This window comes from Myotis yumanensis, unplaced genomic scaffold (genome assembly GCF_028538775.1).
Source record: "Myotis yumanensis isolate MYYU_CA2020_CCGP unplaced genomic scaffold, mMyoYum1.0.hap1 SCAF_1, whole genome shotgun sequence".
NCBI classification, from domain to species: Eukaryota; Metazoa; Chordata; class Mammalia; order Chiroptera; family Vespertilionidae; genus Myotis; species Myotis yumanensis.
Genome location: NW_027223752.1, coordinates 181,652,737 through 181,676,431, shown reverse-complemented (window position 1 = coordinate 181,676,431; position 23,695 = coordinate 181,652,737). Strand labels below are relative to the sequence as shown.

Sequence of the window (23,695 nt, the reverse complement as noted above, 5' to 3'; positions counted from 1 at the left end):
CGGGCAGAGGGTGGGCGGCGGGGAGCCCGGGGCCCGCGCCGGCCCTCCAGCTTCTCGCGGCAGCGGCCCGAGTGGTGGGTGCGCGGTCCTTCTCTAAACGGGGAGGAGAGCTCCGGAGCGGACCCGGCGCCGCAGGGGTGCGCGGGGGCCCCGGGAACGCGCCGGGCCCGGGTGGGTTTTCGGGTTTCGCGCCTGCGGCAGCGCTGGGCTCCCCAAGATCCTGCGCCCGGTCGGCGCCGAGTTCGCGGTGGGAGCGCCCGCTGGGTCGTCCTCTCCGCAGGTTCGCGCGGCGCGAGGGCGCACACGGGCGGCATCTTCACTTGAGCCAGACTAGCCCGCCTTTATCGGGGTTTCTGTCCAAGCTTTTCATTTGCCCCGTTTAGATCATAGCTGCTCCGGTCTTCTGAGCCTTTGGAGGACGCAGTTGCCTGGTTCTCGGTGGCGGTGCCTTACCTGGGCGAGCGGCTTAAAGAGCGCTTTTCAGTTGCACATCCCGAGGGTCATCTCCGCGGAGCTCGGCCCGGTTCTGTGACTCCCATGGCACAGGTCGGGGAAGCCAGTGGCCACGCTCCTACTCTTAACACTTTGCTCCTGTGCTGACTGAGAAGATGGTATTCTGCTGTTCCTTTTGCTTTTAACTTGAGCGAGGCGGAACATCATTTGCATTCCTTTTTGGTGCTTGTATTTGCCGGGCTTTTTAAAAATTGAGTTTTTCTTACTAGTTTGAAGGAGTTGTATGAACGTTAAGAAGAATAGGGCTTTGTCGGTCATAGATGCTGTAATATTCTCCTCCACTTGCATTTAGTTGGTGTTACTGTATAGTCTGCGTCATCAATCTTTTCTGTTGAGGAGGCTTACGGATTTTATGTGATGTTAGGAAGCTATCCACGCCAACTTTTTAAAATATATTCATCTTTATAGAAATTTTAAGCTTTCACATTTAAAATTAAAATTTTTAATAGGCTTGGCTATTATTTTGATTTAAGAATAGTGAAATAAGGGATATAGGTTTATTTGTTTACCACCCGAAAGCCCCAATACCGGTTTTTTTCTTTTTAATAACCTTTCTTTTTTTCCAACTTACTTGAAATACAGAGTCTCTCAAAATCCAGTCTGTTAGGCCATTTCTTGTTTATTACCAAACTGTTTTCATTTGTAATGTAAAGTGGATTGTGCTTTGATATTTTACATGAATAGGTACTATTTTCCCAAATCTCTATCATACTTTAATTTTTGTGATAAAACTAAATAAGAGTAAATGGTAACTAGTGAACAATTTAAAATCTCTTAATTTTTAGAAAGGGAAAAATATGCACTAATTCCAATAAAAAAATTTTAAGAGCATCCTCTTTTAAAATAGTTCCCCAAGCATAATTTCAAGAATATAGGCCTTAGCTTCTCTGTGAAGCAGTCAAGGAGGGTTATTATTGTTATTTGGTTTGGTTTTGAAAAGAGTATATCTCAGAAAACACAATATATTTGCTTCTACAATGAGTTATGTTATCCAAAAATTGTTATATTTTCTTATAGACTTTTTCATTGCTGTCACTTCAAATGTAGCTTCTCTATCGATTTATTAAGCAGGAATCTATTATCAGATTTTAATTCACTACTTTAGAGGTATTTTCAACATAAAACAAAGTACGAATCAGTGCCTTCCCAAATTAAAAAAAAATTCATCATCAAGACGACAGTCAATGCTAATTTGTCATCTTTCTGTGCGTGAATTTTCTTTAAAAACTAGTTTATGTGAAGCAAAGGTTGTCTAGATGAAATTTTTTTCCAGGTGTTTTAAGTGCATTATAATAAAGTGAGCAATAAAAGTGGATAATAGCCCTAACCAGTTTGACTCAGTGGATAGAGCATTGGCCTGCGGACTGAAAGGTCCCAGGTTCGATTCCAGCCAAGGGCATGTACCTTGGTTGCGGGCACATCCCCAGTGGGAGATGTGCAGGAGGCAGCTGATGGATGTTTCTCTCTCATCGATGTTTCTAACTCTCTATCCCTCTCCCTTCCTCTCTGTAAAGAATCAATAAAATATATTTTTAAAAAGTGGATAATAATCTCAGAGTGATTACCCCTAATAATAATGATTATTCCTGGTTGAATTTGCTCTGCAGAATGCATTAAATTAGGGAAAAAAATGAAGATACATTCTGTGGACCAAGGAGCAGAGCACATGCTGATTCTATCCTCAGATGGAAAACCATTTGAGTACAACTATAGCATAGAACATGAAAGGTAGGGAACTTTTTTAATTAAAAATTATTTCAATTTTACTTAAAAGGCAATTATAATTTTTGTAGCAAAATATTACTTTATATGATCCTTGTCCCCTGCTTTATATAGTGGCATTTTAAGGAAACCATGAATTCTGAACTGACCAGTGAATCCCATGAGTAAATTACAGACCAATTTATGTCACCTAGGGCACTTATCTTGTGTTGCTTTGACATTTAAAGACAATGATTGGTTAGTCTACCTAGTCCCAAATTGGACTTTCACATTCACTAATTCATAATTATCTTATAAATTAGATTTCTAGAGTAAAATCTAATAAATCTAGAATAGAAGTATTCAATCAAGGAAAAATACTTTATCATGGAATGATTTGTGATACTTTCTCTTAGTAGATCATAAGAATTAGAACTTATTTTCATCTTGTATTATTCCTGCATCATAAAATTATTTTATAAAAGTCTTAGAATCATCTTATTACAATTATATAATGCATATTATTTTCCTTTTAAACCACTTGTTAAAACATTTTTGTAATTGCATTTTTATAATAATTTAGATATACTGAATGTGAAGCAGTAAATTATAAGTTTTTATCTTAAGTTTCAGTACTAATTAAATACAATTAATAATTCTAACATGTTGTGACTTTCATTCATATAATGATTGGCATAAAATATATTTTCTTTCATCAGGCTTCAATGGTATAGTTTTTTTCAAGAAAAAACTATAATTCAGATCACATGTGGAGATTACCATTCCCTTGCACTCTCAAAAGGTACTTTTTTGGAATATTCATTGTTTTTTTAGAGGGAGTAAATATGTGTATATATAGAACTAATAGAATGTGTATGCTTTACTTTGTAACAGGACAAAAATATGGTTTTGAATTTGATATGGTTCAGAACACTATTCTTAAAGGAGGTATAAAATGAGAGAATTCTTGGACCTTAAAATCTTCAGATTTCCATAATTACAATTCCTACATTTTATTCTGTCAGAAGACAAAATTAAAACAATTTAGTGATGAGTTTGATGTCCTTTATTCAAGAGGAAAATGATCCGTGAATTAGGGAGTAAAGTGCCTCACAAGCAATGAAACTTTCTTCCAATGGATTCTGGGCAGGAGCAAGTTTCAGAGAGCATTAGAAGATCAAACTTGGAAACAGGGTGTGATTGCCTGGGGTTGCAAATCTCACATTATTTAGAAAGATCAAGGAACAAGGAAATAGCCAGGTTGGCTTGATGTTTGGGGATTGGCTGAGTGGATATACTGTGTTTCTGGTCAAGCGGAGCATTTATAGAAACACAAAAATTTGGTTGACTTGGCATGCCAGGCAGGGCTGGCTCCATCTTGGGCCTAGAGATTAATTCAACAGCTTCATGTTTTTATTTTTCAAATATGAAACAATGAAAATATTCTGAATAGTCAAAATCATTCTGTATGGAATCAGGACCAGCATGGGCCACCCTTTTCTAGAACCTTCTCCCTTTTTCTTAGTGCTCTTCCATCTCCCATGGTAGGAGCTCAGAATCTTTGGCTCTGCTTCTGTGGCCAGTGTGCAGCCCCTGATGTGTTTTAACATTACCTTTTGAATTAGGGATTCTCTCTAAGCTCTTTATTATTTCCTGTTTCTTATCAGACACCAAAATGAATTATTTCCTAAAGAAACTTGACCTGACTGTGGAGGAATAATTAAGACAGGAGAGTGATAGGAATTCAGAGTCAAACATTTTTTATTAATGTATAGGATAGACATACACACAAACTGAATGGAAGCTGGGAATCAAGGGAAGTAAATAATCAAGAATTTGACCTGTTCTGAAGGCCCTATGAAAGTTTGAGAGTATGAACTTGTATTGGAAAAATATGGCCTGATTGTTTTTCTTCATCTATTCATGAAGAAACATGTAATTTTTAATATCTGTCATGTTCAGGTTATGAAGACAAGCAAACACATTGCACCTTCAAGAATTCCAGGGTCTCGTGGTGTGGGGGGAAAGAGATATTCAGGATGTATTACCGGTAAACCATATGTAGGAAAAAGAAAGGTTGAGGAAACAAGAAATGGAACTACATGTTCATCATTATATTCCTGATGGTGGAAAGGCCCATGAAATTATGTTTGAAGAATAGTCTCTGCCTCCAGATCTTGCACGGGTTTTCAGTGTTAATTCTCTGATATATTTTTTTTCAGACTCCATTAGATGTTGTCAACTCCATTAGATAACATCTAATAACTTTTCATGAAAAATGTATTCAATTAATGGAAGAAGATGCTGGTGCTTTAAAGATATTGTGCTGCAATTTCCAATGTATTTTTAAGTTGTTTATTTAAGACTAGAGGCCTGGTGCACGAAATTCGTGCACACGGGGGCGAAGGGGGGGGGGAGCGGGGTCCCTCAGCTGTGCCTGTGCCCTCTTGCACTCCGGGAGCCCTAGGGGGATGTCCGAGCTTACCTAAGCTGTCAGTCGGGCATCCTTAGCGCTGCTGTGGTGGCAGGAGAGGCTCCCGCCACCGCCGCTGTGCTCACCAGTTGAGAGCCTGGCTTCTGGCTGAGCAGCACTCCCCTGTGGGAGTGCACTGACCACCAGGGGGCAGCTCCTGCATTGAGCAGAATCAGGCCGAAGGGGCTCTCCAGCATCCCCCAAGGGGTCCTGGATTGTGAGAGGGCGCAGGCCAGGCCAAGGGACCCCACCAGTGCACTATCACTGGGCCGGGGAGGGACTTAGGAGGTTGGCCAGCCAGGGAGGGAACGCAGGAGGGCTCCAGGGCATAACTTGCCCGTCTCGTTGAGTCCTGATTGGCTGGACCACAGCAGCAAGCTAACCTACCGTTCAGATTGTCTGCCTCCTGGTGGTCAGTGCACAACATAGCAAGTGGTTGAGTGGCCTTAGCATAGCATTAGCATATTTCACTTTGATTGGTTGAATGAATGAATGGACACTTAGCATATTAGGCTTTTATTATATAGGATCTTTAGGCACATTAAGGGGGGCGGGGAAGAGAAAAGAATGGTTTTTATCCAGATGTACAATGTTTTTGTGTTTCACGGACTTATCCTGTGGGTTTTTAAAAATATTCTTAACTTAATTATAATATGTGCAGATAACTTCATTCTACTTGTCTTTGTCTGTTTGGACTTCTGTAACAAAAATGCCACAAATTGGGTGGCTTCAACAACAGAAACCTCTCACAGTTCTTGAGGCTGGAAGTCCAGTTCAAGGTGCCAACAGATTTGATGCCTGATGAGGAGAGGGTAAGAGCTCTCGGGGGCTCTTTTATAAGGGCACTAATCCCATTCCTGAGGGCTCCACCTCATGATCTCATCTAATCCCAATCATTTTCCAAAGGCCCCAACCCCTAATATCATCACACGAAGAATTAGGATTTCAAGATATGAATTTGGGGAGGGATACAGTCAGTTCGTAACACTACCAACTGTTACTGCTAAAAAGAAGATTCTTCTAGTTTTTCTGACTCAGACGTATGGAATCCGAGAAGTCCTGTCTGTTTGAATGTAAGAGACTGTGATAGTATAATAGGGATTGCATAGGAATGCCGTAGGGTAATGTCTGCTGCATTTTAAACTCCGTAAGACAGCATTTTCTTTGTTTATGTCCAGGTGGTGAGCTTTTTGCCTGGGGACAGAACTTAGATGGCCAACTTGGACTTGGGAGAATACTTGACTCAACCCCCACACCACAGCTTGTGGAGCACCTCTCAGGAGTCCCCTTGGCTCAGATTTCTGCAGGAAAAGCCCACAGCATGGCTTTATCCATGTCTGGAAACGTTTACTCGTGGGGAAGAAACGATTTTGGACAACTAGGCCTGGGCCACACTGACAGTATGGAAACACATTTTAAAACTCATATTATCAACAGACATATTGTTAGATGCGTGATGAAATTAACACAGATCTCCCTTTTAAAAATGGTTCAAGTCCTCGATTTTCTTGTCACTGTTCTTCCTGGTTCTCTCTCTGTCTTCAGGACAGAATCGGTTTAAAAGTCATGCATAGTGTGGAAGTCCTTGCTATAATAGAGACACATGTCAGGGCCATGTGGGAAAGAGAAAGAGTATCAGACGGGATTGGAACACCTGGATTATGATTCCCACCTCACAGTTAACTAACTGCAGGGCCTTACCAGTCCCTTAGCCAGCTTTTCTCTAGGCCTTATTTTCATTTCCTGTAAAGTGATGAGCTTGGATGAAATGATCTTCAAACTCCATGTGCACTTAAGTGTCTCTTAACATAATTATATTATGACAAAAGGATACTAAAACTCTATCTTAGGAACTGATCCTAATCATATCCTAAAAACTATTAATTACATCTGTACATACGTGTGTGTGTGCACTATAAAACACGTACGGTAATTTCCATTATTGAACTACCGCCACAAAGCAGATGGCAGAATTTCTTATTGACCCAAACACCTTGTTAGAGTTTTCAGGTGTAGCAGAATCCATTGATTTATCAGCTCTGGTAATATTCATGTTATCTCCTGAGTTATTGGTCAAACACTGCATTTTTTCTTGATGTAGTCCTTTGCTAATTTCTCAGGAGAACCCATAAGTTAAAGTTAGAAAAATATACAAAGGAGGCAAAGAAATAAAGGGCAATTAAACTGTTTTAGTTGAATCTCTAAGTGATTTGACAAGAAAATAATCGTGAAAAAGAGGAGAGATAGAGTGAGGCAAGGACACAATAGTAGAGAACCAAAAAGAAAAAAAATAATGTTTATTAGAAAGGATAATTCTCAATGGGAATGGAAAATATCAGATATCCTGCAATTAAAGTTAATCGGGCCCGGTTAAAAAGAGAATAGGCCTGGGAAGTGGCTTGATACGTTCACAGGTGAGTCCTTTGACCATTGCCCCATGCCCACCTTTAAGCCTAAATACACCAGCGTAGAGCCTTTCTGGTCAGAATGTGTTGGGAGTTGTAGTCTGAGAGGAAGTAGCCCAGGTATGTTACCAGTAGCACAGAACTCTGGTGTGAAATTCAGCATTTTCTTTTGGTCACTTCAGCTATTCTTTCCCTCGTACAGATGAAGATTGTCCTTCCCTTATTGAAGCACTGGACAACCAGAAAGTGGAATTCCTTGCTTGTGGTGGCTCTCACACTGCCTTGCTCACAAAGGTGTGTGTCCTTTGTCTCCTTGACTGTAGTTTTGGAAGAACACTTTGCAGTGGGGAAAACACGAGAACACCTGGGTGTGGGCAGTTAGTGTTTCCCAGGGAAGAAAGGTCATCATTTCCCACAGGCAGGATGTCTTCCTGATAATTGTGGGTTTTGCTTTGACTGCTTTTCTTTGCTTTGCTTTGTTTTGTTAATACTCCCGGGAGGATATTTTTCCCATTGATTTTTAGAGAGAGTGGGAGGGAGGGAGAGGAGAGAGAGGGAGAAACTTCAATGGGAGGGTTACACGTTGATTGGTTGCCTCCCACACATGCCCCAGTCAGGGTGGGGATTGATCTGGGTACATGCCCTTGATCAGGAATCAAACACAAGACCCTTCAGTAGGCGAGCTGAGACACTAACCATTTAGTGGCCAGGCCTGACAGTACTTTTTTTTTTTTTTTAATATTTTTTATTTATTTTTTACAGAGAGGAAGGGAGAGGGATAGAGAGTTAGAAACATCGATGAGAGAGAAACATCCATCAGCTGCCTCCTGCATGTCCCCTACTGGGGATGTGCCCGCAACCAAGGTACATGCCCTTGACCAGAATCGAACCTGGGACCCTTCAGTCCGCAGGCCGACGCTCTATCCACTGAGCCAAACCGGTCAGGGCCTGACAGTACTTTTTAATTATTCATTGACTAGAGGCCCGGTACATGAAAATTCATGCACTGGGGGGTCCGGAGGGGGCGGTTCCCTCAGCCTGGCCTGCCCCCTCTCACAGTCCAGAAGCCCTCAGAGGAGGGAGGCGACCTGGTGAACAGGGGAAAGCGATGCCCCCAACACACCCCTGCTGCTGCCACTGCCAGCAACGCAAGCCTTGGCTGGCCCTGGGTAGCTTGGCAGCCGCTAGGCGAGGCTTGCCTGTGCCTGGGGCTGGCCCTGGGCAGCTGGAGGGCTGAGGGGACAGGGGACTCCAGAAGCAGGCACTGGCGGGGCTGAGGGGACTGGGTGCTGCCATCTTTGAGGACGGGACAGTTAATTAGCATTTTCCCTCATTGGCACTGCCATCTTTGCAATGGTGTGAGGGTCAATTAGCATATTCCCTCTTTATTAGATAGGATGGTGCCTTCGCACCAATAAATACAACTTCTGTGTTGCATTTCTCTGGAATCTGATATGAACTTCCCTTTCCTTAGGATGGGCTCCTGTTTACTTTTGGTGCTGGAAAACATGGGCAGCTTGGTCACAATTCAACACAGAATGAGTTAAAACCCTGTTTGGTGGCTGAGCTCCTCGGGAAGAGAGTAACCCAGATAGCATGTGGAAGGTAAGTTGTAAAGTGTTGATGGAAGTTGATAAAATCAATACAATAAATTCTGGTTGGTAGTTAAATAAAATATCCATCAGTTTCATTGATTGAGGTAAAAGTATTAAACATTTTCAAATGGAGATGCTTAATTTACATTATTAGATAATCATAATTTTTCTTTAGTATACATGTTTGTTTTCATTGATTTTTTAAAAATATATTTTTATTGATTTCAGAGAGAAAGGGAAAGGGATAGAAACATCAATAATGAGAGACAATCATTGATGGGCTGCCTCCTTCACGCCCCCTACTGGGGATTGAGCCCGCAACCTGGGCATGTGCCCCTGCACCGGAATCGAACCTGGAACCCTTAGGTCCGTAGGACGATGCTCTATCCACTGAGCCAAACCGGCTAGGACTGATTTTTTTTTTTTAATGAACAAATACATTCACCTTCTAAAGCCCCTTCAGTGAAATACCTTTGTAACTGTTCAAATGCACTTTGTCTTTACAAAAAATGTCATCATTTATTTGGGAAAAATAGAAACAGACTCATAGAGAACGTACTAACAGCTGTCAGAGGTGAGAGGGGTTGCCAGGCTAGGTGAAAAAGGTGAAGGAATTAAGCAAAAAAACAAAAAAACCCAAAAAATCTCATAGAGACAGACAACAGTATGGTGATTATCAGAGGAAAAGGGGTTTGGAGGAGGGTATACGGGGATAAATGGTGATGGAAGGAGACTTGACTTGGGGTGGCAAACATATAGTACATTGTACAATATCAGTACAAAGATGATGTATTATGGAATTGTACACATGAAAACTACATAATTTCATTAACCAATGTCACTCCATAAATTCAACAGAAAAAATAGATAAGCAAACATGAATCACAAAAGATTATTCATTGATAACCCCTCAGGGGCCATCATACTTAATCACCATAATTCTTTCAGAGTGATTATAGTCAAGTAGAAGACAAAGTCATTTGTGCTTTTGAGTAAAATATTCTTGAGAAATTTGATTTTCACAGCTTTTTTTCTTTTTAACAAAAGTAGAAAAACTTTCTTAAACTCCTTGGTTTATTAATTATTTTCTTCCTTGAACCTCAATCAATCCACTTCTCATTAGTGGAAATTTTGGGTCTTGGGGGTTAAGAAATATTTTAACCCAGAGACTTGTATTCTTTTCCTCACTAAACACAAGCAAATTCAGACTGTACCAAATATTGGGTTCATTTGTTTGTTTACTAAGCCTTTGCTGTTAAAAAAAACTGGTGTATGTACTTTTAGAAATAGACTCTATGACAGTGGTTCTCAACCTTCCTAATGCCTCGACCCTTTAATACAGCTCCTCATGTTGTGGTGACCCCCAACCATAAAATAATTTTCGTTGCTACTTCATAACTATAATTTTGCTACTGTTATGAATCGTAATGTAAACATCTGATATGCAAGATGTATTTTCATTGTTACAAATTGAACATATTAAAGCATAGTGATTAATCACAAAAACAATATGTAATTATATATGTGTTTTCCGATGGTCTTAGGCGACCCCTGTGAAAGGGTTGTTCGTCCCCCAAAGGGTTCGCAACCCACAGGTTGAGAACCGCTGCTCTATGATCTTGGAGTAAAATTACATAAATGAATATTATGAAGGCAGACCAGATTATTGGGGTGGCATAATTCTCTGCATTCACTAATGTCTGCATTATCCAAAGACGCTATCACCACGTTGGGTTTTTCATAACACACATTCCTTAGTGTAGCAGGTGTTACAAGTACAAGAAGAGCTCTTATGTTAGACATGTAATGCAAACCAGGGCAGTACCCCTGTTAACACAGAAGAATTCTCTGGAAAGCCTCACAGAACTCACTGAAAGCTGTTATACTTACGGTCACATTGATTACAAGAGAAAGACACAGATTATAATAAAAGGAAGAGATGCATAGGACAGCATCTAGGAGGGTCCAAATCAGGAGCTTCAGACATCTGCTCCCCTTGACAGTGTTACCTCCTCCCTGCCTGATACATGGCCACGTGTAAAGTATTGCCAACCAGGGAAGCTCACCACCCAAGTACAGATTTGTTACTGTGGTTTCATTGCTTAGTCGTGGTTGATTGAATCATTGTCTAGGTCCGTGGTTCCCAGCGTGGGGCTCCACAAGGGGACAATTGATTTTTAAGGGGGGCAATTTGAGAACGAGTTATTAACAGTGAATTTTTTCCATTCCATATGGTTCTATGGGCCTCATATATAGTATGTAAATATATATGCTACATATTTATGCATTTCACTTCTCTATTATATGTTTTGAAACTTTATTTGCTATTTTTTCATATCACTTCATATTATTACTATTCTTTAATGATTTCTTAGTGATTTCTTCCTCAGTACTTACACTGTCCTTTCATTCTTTTATTTTCCTCCTTCATGGATGATGCTGTGTTCTTTAGAACCTTATTTAGACCAAGTTAATGGCCTTTTAGGCTTCCTCCACGTGAATAGGAGTTCACTTTTTGAATAAGAAGAATTATATGTCGGGGTGGGGTGGCATCAGACTTTAGAGATGCTTTGGTGGGGCATGGCCAAAAAAAGGTTGGGAACCACTGATCTAGGTTGTTGAATTCAAACTCCAGTGTCTCCCTCCCTGTAGGTTTGCCTTACTGGTGGCCAGAGGGGCCCCCCTGAGCCACCTGGGTAAACTATTAAGTCAGGGCCTGCCGTGAATAATAAAGACACACCTATTGTTTGGGGAGTTTTAAGAATTTAGGAGTTACCTCCCAGGCCCTGAGGACAAAGGTCAGACCTCTATTTGAGCAAGGCCGAATTCTATGTAGTGGGTGAGACCATTGAACAAAGTTGTAAGAAAATCAGGCTGATAGAGGTCTTTGGGAAATAGAGTGGCAACTCGAGGATCCCCTAATTCCATTTTCTAGCTTGGGAGAGGAAGAGCTTAGAGGTGGCTTCCAAGAGGTGGTGACTCTCAAGACAAGGCTTAAAAAGGAGTCGAAGGCAAAGGGAGATGCTTGTTCCTGATGCAGGGAACGCCACTTGCCAAGGTCCAGCATCATGGCCGTGAGTCATCTCAACCACACATGAATGATTTGGTTTCCAGGTGGCTAATGTCATGCCTTGGCAGTTGGTTAGCTAGTTTCACTCACCAGTGACCTAATTTTGACAGTTTCTTGCACTGCTGTGAACTCTCATTGTGGATAATTGAGAACTGACCATATATGTGTTTTTATTTAATAGGCAGCACACACTTGCCTATGTGTCTGATTTGGGGAAGGTCTTTTCTTTTGGTTCTGGAGAAGAAGGACAACTGGGAAACGGTGGAACACAGAATCAGCTGATACCACTTCCCATGAAATTGCCATCAAATGAAGAACTCAAATTTGGTAAATTCTATAGGAGTACAGGATTTGGCGTAAATACTTTTGTCGAGAAACTATATTGTGGCAAGAAAAGAAATGTATGACTGAAGGGAGTTTCTCTAAACATTGGTTTCATTGTTTGCTTACAAACCATTTAAAATATCCAGTCTAATATATCAAGTCAAGTCTAATTTTTCAAGTCAAGTTAATCATTAGTTTTCTCTTACCTCTTCAGATTAAGATTAATGTGGACTTAAAATGATACAACCGAAAATAGACTCTATGGATTTAGAAGCATATGCAGCCTCTGATTCCAGTTTGCAGGGGTCCTATTAATTTCACGGTGTTTGGTTTTCTTACCTGGTTAAGTAATCATGTAAAACCCTCAGAACAAGAACAGCTGACTTATTCGAGGTAACTGTGCTGAACACTTCGTATGTGTTCTCTAATCTGTCCTTAAATAGCTCAGGGAGATGGGTCCTCTCAGTCGCATTTTACTGGAGGTGCAGAGACAGAGAGTGAAGGGTTAGCCAGGGCTCATGACCAATAAATGGTTCGGCTGGATTTGAACTGTGTCCTGTGCAACCTCAGAGCCTGAGCTCTGAAACCCTCTACTCTAGAAGTACCTCGGAGCGCTTTAGTTACCGTTCTGGAAGTTTAGTGGTGACCTAAAGTACCAGAATTCTCTCAGTTCTCCTAGGAAAAGGGACAGTAGGGTTATTTCCTTAAGTAGCTCATATACTTGATTTCTTCTAACCACTTACATATACTTTTGAAATACTTATTTACGTTACTCACAACCAATAGTCATTGGTCAAATCTTGAGTTGTAGAGTGTAGTTTTTAGTAATAGCCAAATTACATCAGGAGCAGTTAACTAATCAAGTATTTGACTGTGAAATATATATGTGCATTGACATTAATTCTGTACATTAAACTGATGCCACGTATCAACCTTGTGAATCACCTGTTTGCCAACTAGACTTTACCCTGAAGTAGACATATATTTCTGCTTTATGGGTGGGAAATGTGCTGAGTCTTTGTCTATCAGAAAGCTAAAAGGACTAAGTTTTAAAAGAATCTGTAATAAAAATGAGTGTGCATGTTTGTACCAAATTTTAAACTCTTACTTTCTGTATATCCCTTTCAGAAAGCCATACCTCAGAAAATGAGTTAATAATAATTGCTGGAGGAAATCAAAGCATTTTGCTCTGGATGAAAAAAGAGGTAAAAATAGATCTCCAGATGTTTTAGAACTTGGTTTTTTAAGCAAAACAAACAGTTCCAGAATCCAAGTTTGGTGAATTCCAAAATCATCAAGTGACTAGGCTGACTTTTGGGGATTTGCTCAGACATTGATGCTTTATTGTCTAAACTACATAATATGTACCCACAAAGATCAGATTTGTCCCTGGTGAATATCGAATCAGAGAGATTTCCTTAGATTCCTCATATATTTGGGGAGGCCCCTGCCAGTGGCATTTGGTCAGTGCCCTAGAGAGGCAGTGGTTGGCTTTCTAATATAGTTCTGCCAGCAGTACTAAAACAGATCTGAGGTTCATAGGCTTATGAATAGTCCTTGCCCTACTTCACCAAGGCAAATCAAGTTCCTCCTACTTTTAATCCAGTCACACCTGTGTAAAGTGCTAAGTGTTAGGGCACTCAGAGAAATTTACTTTGGGTCTAAATTTGTATTGAAATTGGCCATCAGGAAATGATTGATTACTCACTTTATCATTGCCCAGAGCTCTATTATTCGTATTTAAAAAGTCTGTTTTACCCTCCATCTTTAGAATATGCCTGTAAGTTGGATACCTATTCCTGTTGTGTCTAAATAATTGTATTTATTTTCTTTTTGTGTGTTTACAGAATTCGTACGTTAATCTGAAAAGGAAAATTCCTACATTGAATGAAGGGACTGGGAAGAGATGGATTGCTGATGTGGGGACTAAGCAGTGGCAAAATACAAAAAGGTATACCCATGTGTCCGACTGTCTGCTTATGAAAAGCTCCTAAGCTCTGTCCCCCCATTAGTTCTGCACAGTACAGAACTGTAAGATTTGTGGTCTACTAAGGGTCCACTAGCCAGAGATTCCCAGAGCTCATGTGTTTAAGAGGGCTGGTAAGTATAAAATTCATAAGGCAGACCAGCAGGGAGACCAAGGGTAGAGTTGATATTGCAGCTTGAGTCCCAAGGAAGTCTGGGGGCAGAATTTTCTTTTAAGGCCTTACATTAACCCTTTTCTCTTAAGGCCTTCAACTCATTGTATGAGGCTCACGCATATTATGGAGAACTAGAGGCCCAGCATGCACTAAATTGTTCTCCAGTAGCTTGCTTCCACTTGCCTCAGCTGGCCACCCCGCCCATCGCCACTTGTAGCTAGCTGCCCTGCCCTCCACCCCTGGTAGCCCTCCACTGCTCATAGCTCTCCCCCGCTAGTAGCTCACACCCCGCCCCGCTCACCATGAGAGCCACTGCGCATTTGGTCGTGACAGCTCTATGGTGTTAGGGCCATGGGCTTTTTATATATATAGATAATCTGTTTTACTCAAAGTCTGCTGACTTCAGTGTAATCTATTCTAATGCTTTTACAGCAACATCTAGGTTGGTGTTTGACCAAAAATCTGGATACCATTGCCTACCCAATTATTATTATTATTATTATTATTATTACTGTATTATTGTACTATTATTGGAACATACAATAATCATCACAACTAGCCTGGAATCTCCATGAAGGCAGCTTTCTTTACTGCAGAACTGCTCTGGGTCCTTGACATGTTTGCGTCTATTTTGACTACCTGAGCAGGAAATACAGTCCACAGGTTCCCAACCCTATTTGACCTTAGAACCACTTGTTTGTGGACCTCATCACAGCTGAACAACTTCTACCATCTATAAAGACTATACTTATATTTACAAAAAGTCTGTTTAGTGATTTTTTTAGGATGGCTTCCTAATTCTAGAAAATAGTTATTTAAAAAGTTACAAAGATGGAACTGAACATACTCCCCTGACCTCAATTTCTGGTAACTTTTTGGTTTACACGTCAGTGGAACAGAAATAAATAGGGCTGGGAAAAGTTGGGTGGGATGAGAGTGTTTAATTTGTCACAGAAAATACTGACCCTATGTCAAGCCTTTTCTGCTTTCCCCGTGGCTTCTCTGAATACATATCCTTTGACTGCCCATGTTTGCCACTGAAAATTTGAGATTTAGCAAATGGAATCAACTTTTAGGTACCCAAGGCAATAGCACACACATTGGAGACAGAGGGAGAGGTTTGAAGCACAATTATAAGATGTTTTAATTATCACGTCTCATGTTATAAGAAGGCATATTCATGATTTGTTTTAACCAGGGAAATCAGAGAGATATTTTCATCTCCTGCATGCCTGACTGGAAGTTTTGTAAGGGAAAGGTAATATATATAATAAATTTATAAAGTTCTGTTAAAAATACTGTGTACAGATGGTGCATAGTTAATACTGTATTTTATGTTTGAAAGTTGCTAAGAGAGATCTTAAAAATTATGACAAAAAATTGTAACTGTGATGATGGATGTTAACTAGACTTATTGTAGTGATCATTTTGTAATATATACCTATACTGACTCATTATTTCATGTACCTGAAACTAATATAATGTTATATGTTAATTATATCTCAATTTTAAAAATACTTTGAAAGATTATAAGGTACTGGTTTAAGTACTTTAATTAGCTATGTGTTTATCTCTTTAGAAATTATTTTTTACAAAAGCAAATATATGATTGACATGGAAATGTCAAAAATACAGAGACACAACAACAACAAAAATGAAAATCATCCATAATCCACCATCTAAGAGTAACAGTTAGTGTGTATATTTTTTCTATGTAAATATATTCTTTTACCAAAAAATGGGATTATATGTTGTTTTATACATTACTTTACACTTAATATATTTGTCTGTTTTTCACTTTGTTCAATTTCCATATTCATATTTTTATTACCTCATTTTAATGGCTGCATGGTATTCCTTGGGAAATACATACCCTAACTTATTTAAAAACTTTCTTGTAAGATATTAAAATTTCTTTGAATTTTTACATAGTATGAGGGAAAAACTTTATACTTCCTTTTCTACATATTTGTATAATTTTTATTTGAAAGAATCTTTCTATTTTCAGACACCAAATATATGTATTGTTTTACAAAGAATGTGTCTATGTTTAGACAGTGACTATATTCAGTTTACTACTCATGGCTTAAATACACATCATTATGGTTTATCAGAATACTAACAGTTTACTGCTCTGAACCTCTTTTATTTGGTCCCCACTTTCCCTTTATGTAACTCAGGGAAATTGCCTTTTTTTGGCTTTTTTAAAAAATCCTCATTTGAGGATTTTTTTTCCCATTGATTTCTAGAGAGAGTGGAAGAAAGGGAGGAGGGAGAGAGAGAGAGAAAGAGAAACATCAACATGAAAGAGACACATCAATTGGTTGCCTTCCACACACACACCCCTACCCGGGCTGGGGAACCTGCAACCCAGGTATATGCCCTTGGCTGGGGCCAGCACTCTAACCACTGAGTGAGACTGCCCAGGGCTGTGGCTGTTTTTTAATAGAAAATAAATATTTATTGATTATCCAGTATCCGAGTTAAAGTTAGACTGCATATATTGTTAACTCAGCCTTGATATTTTTGACGTTTTAGAAATCATATGTTGTTGTGTATATATATATATATATATTTATATATTTGTTGTTAGTCCTCACCTGAGGATATTTTTTCCATTTGTTTTTCAGAGAGTTGAAGGGAAGGGGAGAGACAGAGAGAAGAAACATTGATGTGGAAGAGACACATCGATTGGTTGCCTCCTGAATGTGCCCCGACCAGGTGGGGATCAAACCTGCAACCCAGGAATGTGCCTTTGACCAGAATTAAACCTATGACCCTTCTGTCCTCAGCCGACATTCTAACCCCTGAGCAAACCAGTTAGGGCATCAGCTGTGTTTTTCATTGTATTTGTGTTCAGCCAAATTATTACAGTTATTGTAAAGTTGAGGAAAATATAAAATTTTATTGAAATGAAAGCAAGTTTTGAAAAAAGCCTTTCATCTGATTTTGAATTGAACTTTTTCATTTATTTATCTCCTTTTAAAATTTTTCTTCCACAGAATAGCTGCAGACACCATGTTTACTCATTTGGACTTAACTAAAGCAAGAAACACCTTTAAGGAGTTAACCCAGAAAGACTGGATTACTAACATGGTGGTATTCTTCACATTGTTTGGAAAAGGGGAATCACTAAAATATTTTAATAAGAACTCAAAATTTCCGAAGAAATATTTTGTTTTGGGAGATTCTCTAAGACCTTGTTGTATATCCAGATTAAACTCTGATAATATATATAGAGGCACTCTCAGGTCATTAGGAAGATGATAAAAGGAACTGTTGAGATTGGCACACTAGAATATTTTAAACATAAGTATAGAAATGAGAATAATTTTTCTGACATGAACATCCCCTTCACTGAGGTCTTTCTGGATTCTTCCTCTCTGATTTGTTCCATTGCACTTCCTTTTCTGTAGATTCTATAATATTTTTGTTCTTTTTGAGATTGTTGCTTCGTTGTTTCAGCGCTGTCATTACTGTCTTTAGGTTTCCCACTTGCAGATCATGCAAACATACTTCCGTTATTGAATTAGCCTTTCTTGATTCAGTCTTCATTAATTTCCCTGTACGGTTGTACTGGTTGATGTAGGGGTGGTACTTGCTACGTTCTCTCAGTGTGTTTCTGGGTCTCACTCTGGTTCCTCTTTCTTTCTCTCTCCTTCACTTCTTTTCTTTTTGCCTTCCTCTTCCTCTCCCCCGTTACCTTCTCACTCTACCTCCTCCTTTCTCTCTCCTTCCCTCTCAACCCCCCCTTTCATCTTTCTTCTGTTTTTATATCTCTCATTCGCTTTCCCTCTCAATCTTGCTCTCATCTCTCTCCCTTCCTCTCAGCTCCCTCACCTGCTCTGTTGCTGTCTGCAAAAAACAGCATCTGCATCTTAGCTTTCAAGTTCTTTCTCTCACACATTCCTGTATCGCAAGGGGAGGTGAAAGTTCAATTCTGTTAACTTTGACAGAACCATGGCCCAATTAGGGATCTGAGTTAAAATGGATCCCTAATGATGCCCCTTTATCAGGACTCTGCAGCACTTAATGGAAAGATCACACACAAAATAGAAGGCCATTTCTGCACCTGTGAAGGGAAGGCTAATTATATCTTGGTTGTGCCAGCACAGTATCATAAAGTGTAAGTGACATAACAGAGAGCAATCTTCCACTATTTCAAATGGGCAATTGGGTCAGAAGACCTGTAATGTTTCTCTTTAGAGATTTCTGTGATAGAGAGTCACAGACTTGGCATTCATTTATTTAGCAAACATCTGAGTATTTGCTTTGTGCGGGGCATTGCAATGAGGAGTCCTGATAAACCATGGAAGAGCCATGCTCTGCCCTTAGAAGGTCGTGGCTTACTTTGGCACATAGACAGGTTCATGGAGCTACTAATGGGAAGACTGGGTGTGTTTTACACGCCACTCTCTTCCCTAATGCCTAGCGTAGAATATAGTGGGTATATAGTAACTATTTCCAATGAATGAATTCAGTCATGACTAAGGCCCTGGATAGTCAGCTCTACTCACAGCACTCAAAGAAAACAAGGTGCCCAGGGGAAGTAGGTGCCTACATGGGGAGGGCACTCCTGGAAGCGAGGGAAGTGTTCACGGAGACTTGAGGTATGAAACATGCAACTGGCTTGAGAGTATTGCAATAGTTCCGAGTGGGTTGGGAGGTTTGGGGATGTGGCTAGCGATGAGCAAAGAGGTAGGAAGGATGCATGCTGTCAAAACGTCATTAAATAGAGTTGTGTGTGGGGTCCACATGGCTGTGGGCCCTGTGGGCGAGGGCAAGGGAGCTGAGGGTGCGCCCCCTGCAACAAGAGTTCCAAGAGCAAAAGAGAGACAAGAGCAACAAGAGAGTGAACTCCTTTGTTTAAGCGGTTAAGTACCTCACATCTTCCTGCTCTTGCAGTGGCCACGCCTACTCTGGCCAATGACCTGTTCCCAGGTATGACTGACAGACAAGTACCTTCCCTATTTCACCCAGACCTCACTGGGCATGTGTCTGTTCTCCCCCTGTCAGTCCATTCCCCCAGTGGGGACAAACCAGTGGCTTCCTGGGGAGGGTTAAACCCACAGCTTCATGGCAAAGCTGTACAAATGGCAAGTCGTTAACATTTGACCTTCTCTTTGCTCCCTTCCAGTTATTAATAACTGGGCTAAATTATAACGGTATCAGTAAAAGTCAATATTTACTTGAGAAACAGAACAATAGAGTTTCCTTACAGGAACAATTATGATTGCAGTTTTTGTTGGGAGTTGAGGGAGGGGGACCTGTTTGAAGGAGGGGACAGTGTTCATTTTGTGGTTGTTATATTTCAGATGCTGTATTAAGCGCTGGCTCTTACTTCCTCTTTGAGCACTTAAATATACAGTAGATGACAATACTTTAATTTTCTTTCTTTCTTGATTGATTATAATTTTATTTAAAACATATTTTTATTAATATTTAGAGAGAGGAAGGGAGAGAGAGAAACATCAATCAGTCGCCTCCCACACATGCACCAAAAGGGGATCAAAGTCACAACTTCAGGTATGTGTCCTGACCGGGAATGGAATCTGCCACTTTTGGTGTACAGGTTGACGCTCCAACCGACCAACCAGGGTAACAATATTCTTATTTTAAATATGAGAAGACCATTACTTGAAAAGTAAATAACCTCTATCAAGTTTGGGAAGCAGGATAATCCTGGACTGAGAGACTGAAAAGGCTGGTCTGTATTTCTTGAGATGAATCTCAAATCTAGTTGAGGTCAATCTGCTACTTATCCTGAGAAAACTAATTGTAAGAACACTGATGTAATAATAATAATATAGTACTTTACAATTTATTGTTGCATATATCATCTTACTTAACCCTTACGTCATGTAGAGGCAGACACTATAGTTAAGAGTATCTAAGATCTATTAGATAGTATAATAATGCTAGCTGTTGTCACAAACAACTTCTAAACTTCAGTGGCTTAATACAATGAAGATTTATTTTCCACATCCTAGTTCCATGAGGATTGAAAATATGAGGCACCTGTATTTTTTTTCCATCTATCCATCTTAGTTTCATTGGGTGAGACCCTACAAAATTGAGAAAAGACAGGTTAATAGGTGAAAAACAAACCAAAGTTTATTCACAGGTGCATCCTTCATATACACTCGGTGATGAGAAATTTGAAGGGGTGGTTAGAACTTGGGCTTATCTAGCATCTTAGTAAAGTACAATCATTTTGTAGAGAAGTGACCAGACAAAGGAAAAGGATTTTGAGCTTCTGGAGGTGCCAAATTGTGGGAAGGCAAATATATGGGGAAATGAATGGTAGGAAAGGGCTAGTTAGTAAGATTTGTTTGTGTGGACTTTCTCAGTGCCAGCTCATCTCTGCTGTAAGGTGGTTATCCTCTTCCTGGTACAGGAAGTTGGGGATAAGAGGACACCTTCACAAAAGGAATTTATATTCAGTTTTTCAGGTAGACAGAGGGGAAGCCAGAAAGCTTGTTCTAGTCTGTTTTTTCTTACTTGCCTTCAGCTCAAAATGATCCTCAAGCCTGGCCAGCATGGCTCAGTGGTTGAGTGTCGACCTATGAACCAGGAGGCCACAGTTCAATTCCAGTCCAGGGCACATGCCAGGTTTCGGGCTCGATCTCCAGTGGGGGGCGTGCAGGAGGCAGCCGATCAATGATTCTCTCTCATCATTGATGTTCCTATATCTCGCTCCCTCTCCCTTCCTCCCTGAAATAAATTAAATATATATATTTAAAATGATCCTCATGCCAGAGTGGCATATTTTGGGGTGGCATAGTCTGCTACCCTTCCAACCTCTGCACGGTTGAATTCAGAAGTGGTGCAGGCTCCTTCTTTCTGGGTTCTGCGGCCATGAAACCCTCCAGTAGATCTTCTGTGTTTGGTTGGCAGTTGAGGAAAGAGTGTATGTAAGGTCACGTGAGAGGTTTCTGGGGGGCCATGCCTCGAAGTGTCGTACATCGCCTTCACTCACATTCCATTAGCTAAAACTCAATCACATGGCCCCACTAACTGCGGGGCCGGCTAGAAAATACCATCTTCTGGTGAACCCAGGAGGAAGCTGCAACAGGACTGGAGAGGGGAACACATGGCATTTTCTCTGTGGAGGCAGATTTTAGCCCTGACAGGTCTGGGTATGGATCCCTGCTCTGTCACTTTCTAATTCAGTGATTCCCAAAGTGGGCGCTACCGCCCCCTGGTGGGCGCTGCAGCGATCCAGGGGGGTGGTGATGGCCACAGGTGCATTTGTTTTAACTTTTTTTGTATTACCTTTCTATTCTGAGTTCAATAAATAGTTTCATAATTTCAAACTTCAATGTTTCTAATTTACACCTTTCTTTACTATATTTTACAAAAAAGGTAGAAACATTAATACATATATCTTTCTGTTTAATTGCTATTAAAATTTTAAAAAAATTAATTTCCAGGGGACGCTAAGTAATATTTTTTCTGGAAAGGGGCCGGTAGGCCAAATAAGTTTGGGAACCACTGTTCTAATTGAACCACCTCCACAAGTCACTCAGCACTACGTGCACATGTGATCCACTTTTATTTCCTTATGCACCCCAATATAAAATCGGAAGGATGGCTCGCACATACTACTTCAGGGGCATTTGGGCTGCAAGGAGTGATGAACAACAGGTTTCAGGAAAACTAAATGATTATTCTAGTTGGAAAGTGGAGGGATGAAACCCCTGGTCCCAAAACTTATCCTGGCCCTTTCTTTCTCTGATCCCGTTTCAACTGCAGATAACTACATGTCTCAGGGATCATCTGCTCGGAGCTCTTCCATGCCGTTCTCCACACCAAGAAGCATTGTCAGTTTTCCTTCTGCTCCCACAATGTCCTGTGATGCATGATCCTAGGAACTCGGAAAGTCTGGTGGTTCCCTTTGCACAGGCTGTTTGTAAAATGAGTGACCGATCTTTACGAGTCCTGGGTAAGTTTGATTCCTTCATGTTACTTTATTTGAACTCTCAATAGAGTTACTGTCTGAGGTAGAAGTTGTAGCAAATTTTGAATAGATTTCAAAATGCACAAGTACTTGGGTACATGATATGTGAATTGTTGGAAAGATAAACCTAAAGCAATTGTAATCATTACTGTTATACCCTGCAAGGCATGTACAATTCTTAGACTTGGACATGGCTTTGACATCAGAGTTTAGTAACCGTAGAGGATCCAGTCACAATAAAGCCGATTTGAAATTTTTTGCTCGTGCTTTAGACATTTTAACCACAGGGGATGAAAAAGAAATGTTAAGCTTTGTGTTCTTGTTTATTTTATTTACTACAATAGGATGTCTTTTTACAATTTTAAGCTAGTGTTCAAGGTCCAAACCTTGAAAGGAACAAAGGATATATACAGTGAAATATAAGCCACCTAGTTCCCCTCTCAGAAAGCAATTAGTTTCTTTTTTAAAAATATATTTTATTTATTTTTGACAGAGAGGAAGGGAGAGGGATAGAGAGTTAGAAACATCGATGAGAGAGAAACATCCATCAGCTGCCTCCTGCACACCTCCTATTGGGGATGTGCCCGCCACCAAAGTACATGCCCTTGACCGGAATCGAACCTAGGACCTTTCAGTCCGCAGGCCAACCCTCTGTCCACCCAGCCAAACCGGTTAGGGCTGAATATAGTTTCTTGTGTAAACTTTGAAAGATATTATGCATAAAAACATATAGAAATGCATTTTTTAGTGGCAGCATACCACTCACATACTTTGGCAACTTGGCTTTTCCCCATTTAACAGTATATTATGGAGAGCATTCTGCTGTTGAATCTATAGAACTGCCTTATTCTATGTAATGTCTGAATAGATTGTATTGGGAGGATATATTATGAATAGTTGTTTCTAAATTTTTGCTATCATAACAGTGCTAACATGCATTTCTTTGTACATTTGTAAATGTACAGAGTCAGGGAAAATTCCAGAAAGCAAAATTACTTGGTCTAATTGTATATGCATTTTAAATTTTGAGAGATTTTGCCGAATGACCCTCCACAGAAGTCTGGGCCACCAGGTAGCCCAACTTCAAGTGGCCACCATCCACACTGTAGTCTAAGTAAAATGCACCCCTGGAGTTGGGCAAAGTAGCCGCCAGGACACAGGATGTACGTTTACCCTTCGCAACAAACATGACAGCAGCAGCCCGTGAATTCATTTTTCTACAGTGTTATCAAACTTTTCTCATTCTGAAAAAAATAATCTCTTAATTTAATTTTCTCATTAAGAATGAGGTTGTGCTGGGGTTTTTTTCTTTTCTTTTTCTTGGGGGTGGGGTTGTTTTATTAATCCTCACCTGAGGATATTTTTCCATTGATTTTAGAGATAATGGAAGGGAGGGGGAGAGACAGAAAGAGAGAAACATCAATGTAAGATTGGTTGCCTCCCTCAAGAGCCCCAACTGGGGCTGGAGATCGAGTCTGCAACAGAAATATGTGCCTTTGACTGGAATCGAACC

General features: G+C 40.2%; 1 protein-coding gene across 1 annotated transcript in view; it reads left to right on the top strand.

Annotated features, from left to right (window-relative positions):
- The window catches only part of LOC138992378 (E3 ISG15--protein ligase HERC5-like), a 61,053-nt gene that overhangs the window by 4,014 nt on the left and 33,344 nt on the right, over window positions 1–23,695 (top strand). Inside the window, 11 exon segments of the mRNA XM_070391145.1 lie at window positions 2,121–2,241; window positions 2,934–3,016; window positions 5,866–6,087; window positions 7,295–7,386; window positions 8,567–8,697; window positions 11,939–12,084; window positions 13,210–13,286; window positions 13,929–14,032; window positions 15,421–15,480; window positions 17,225–17,318; window positions 21,978–22,167. Coding sequence (XP_070247246.1) covers window positions 2,121–2,241; window positions 2,934–3,016; window positions 5,866–6,087; window positions 7,295–7,386; window positions 8,567–8,697; window positions 11,939–12,084; window positions 13,210–13,286; window positions 13,929–14,032; window positions 15,421–15,480; window positions 17,225–17,318; window positions 21,978–22,167 — 1,320 coding nt within the window.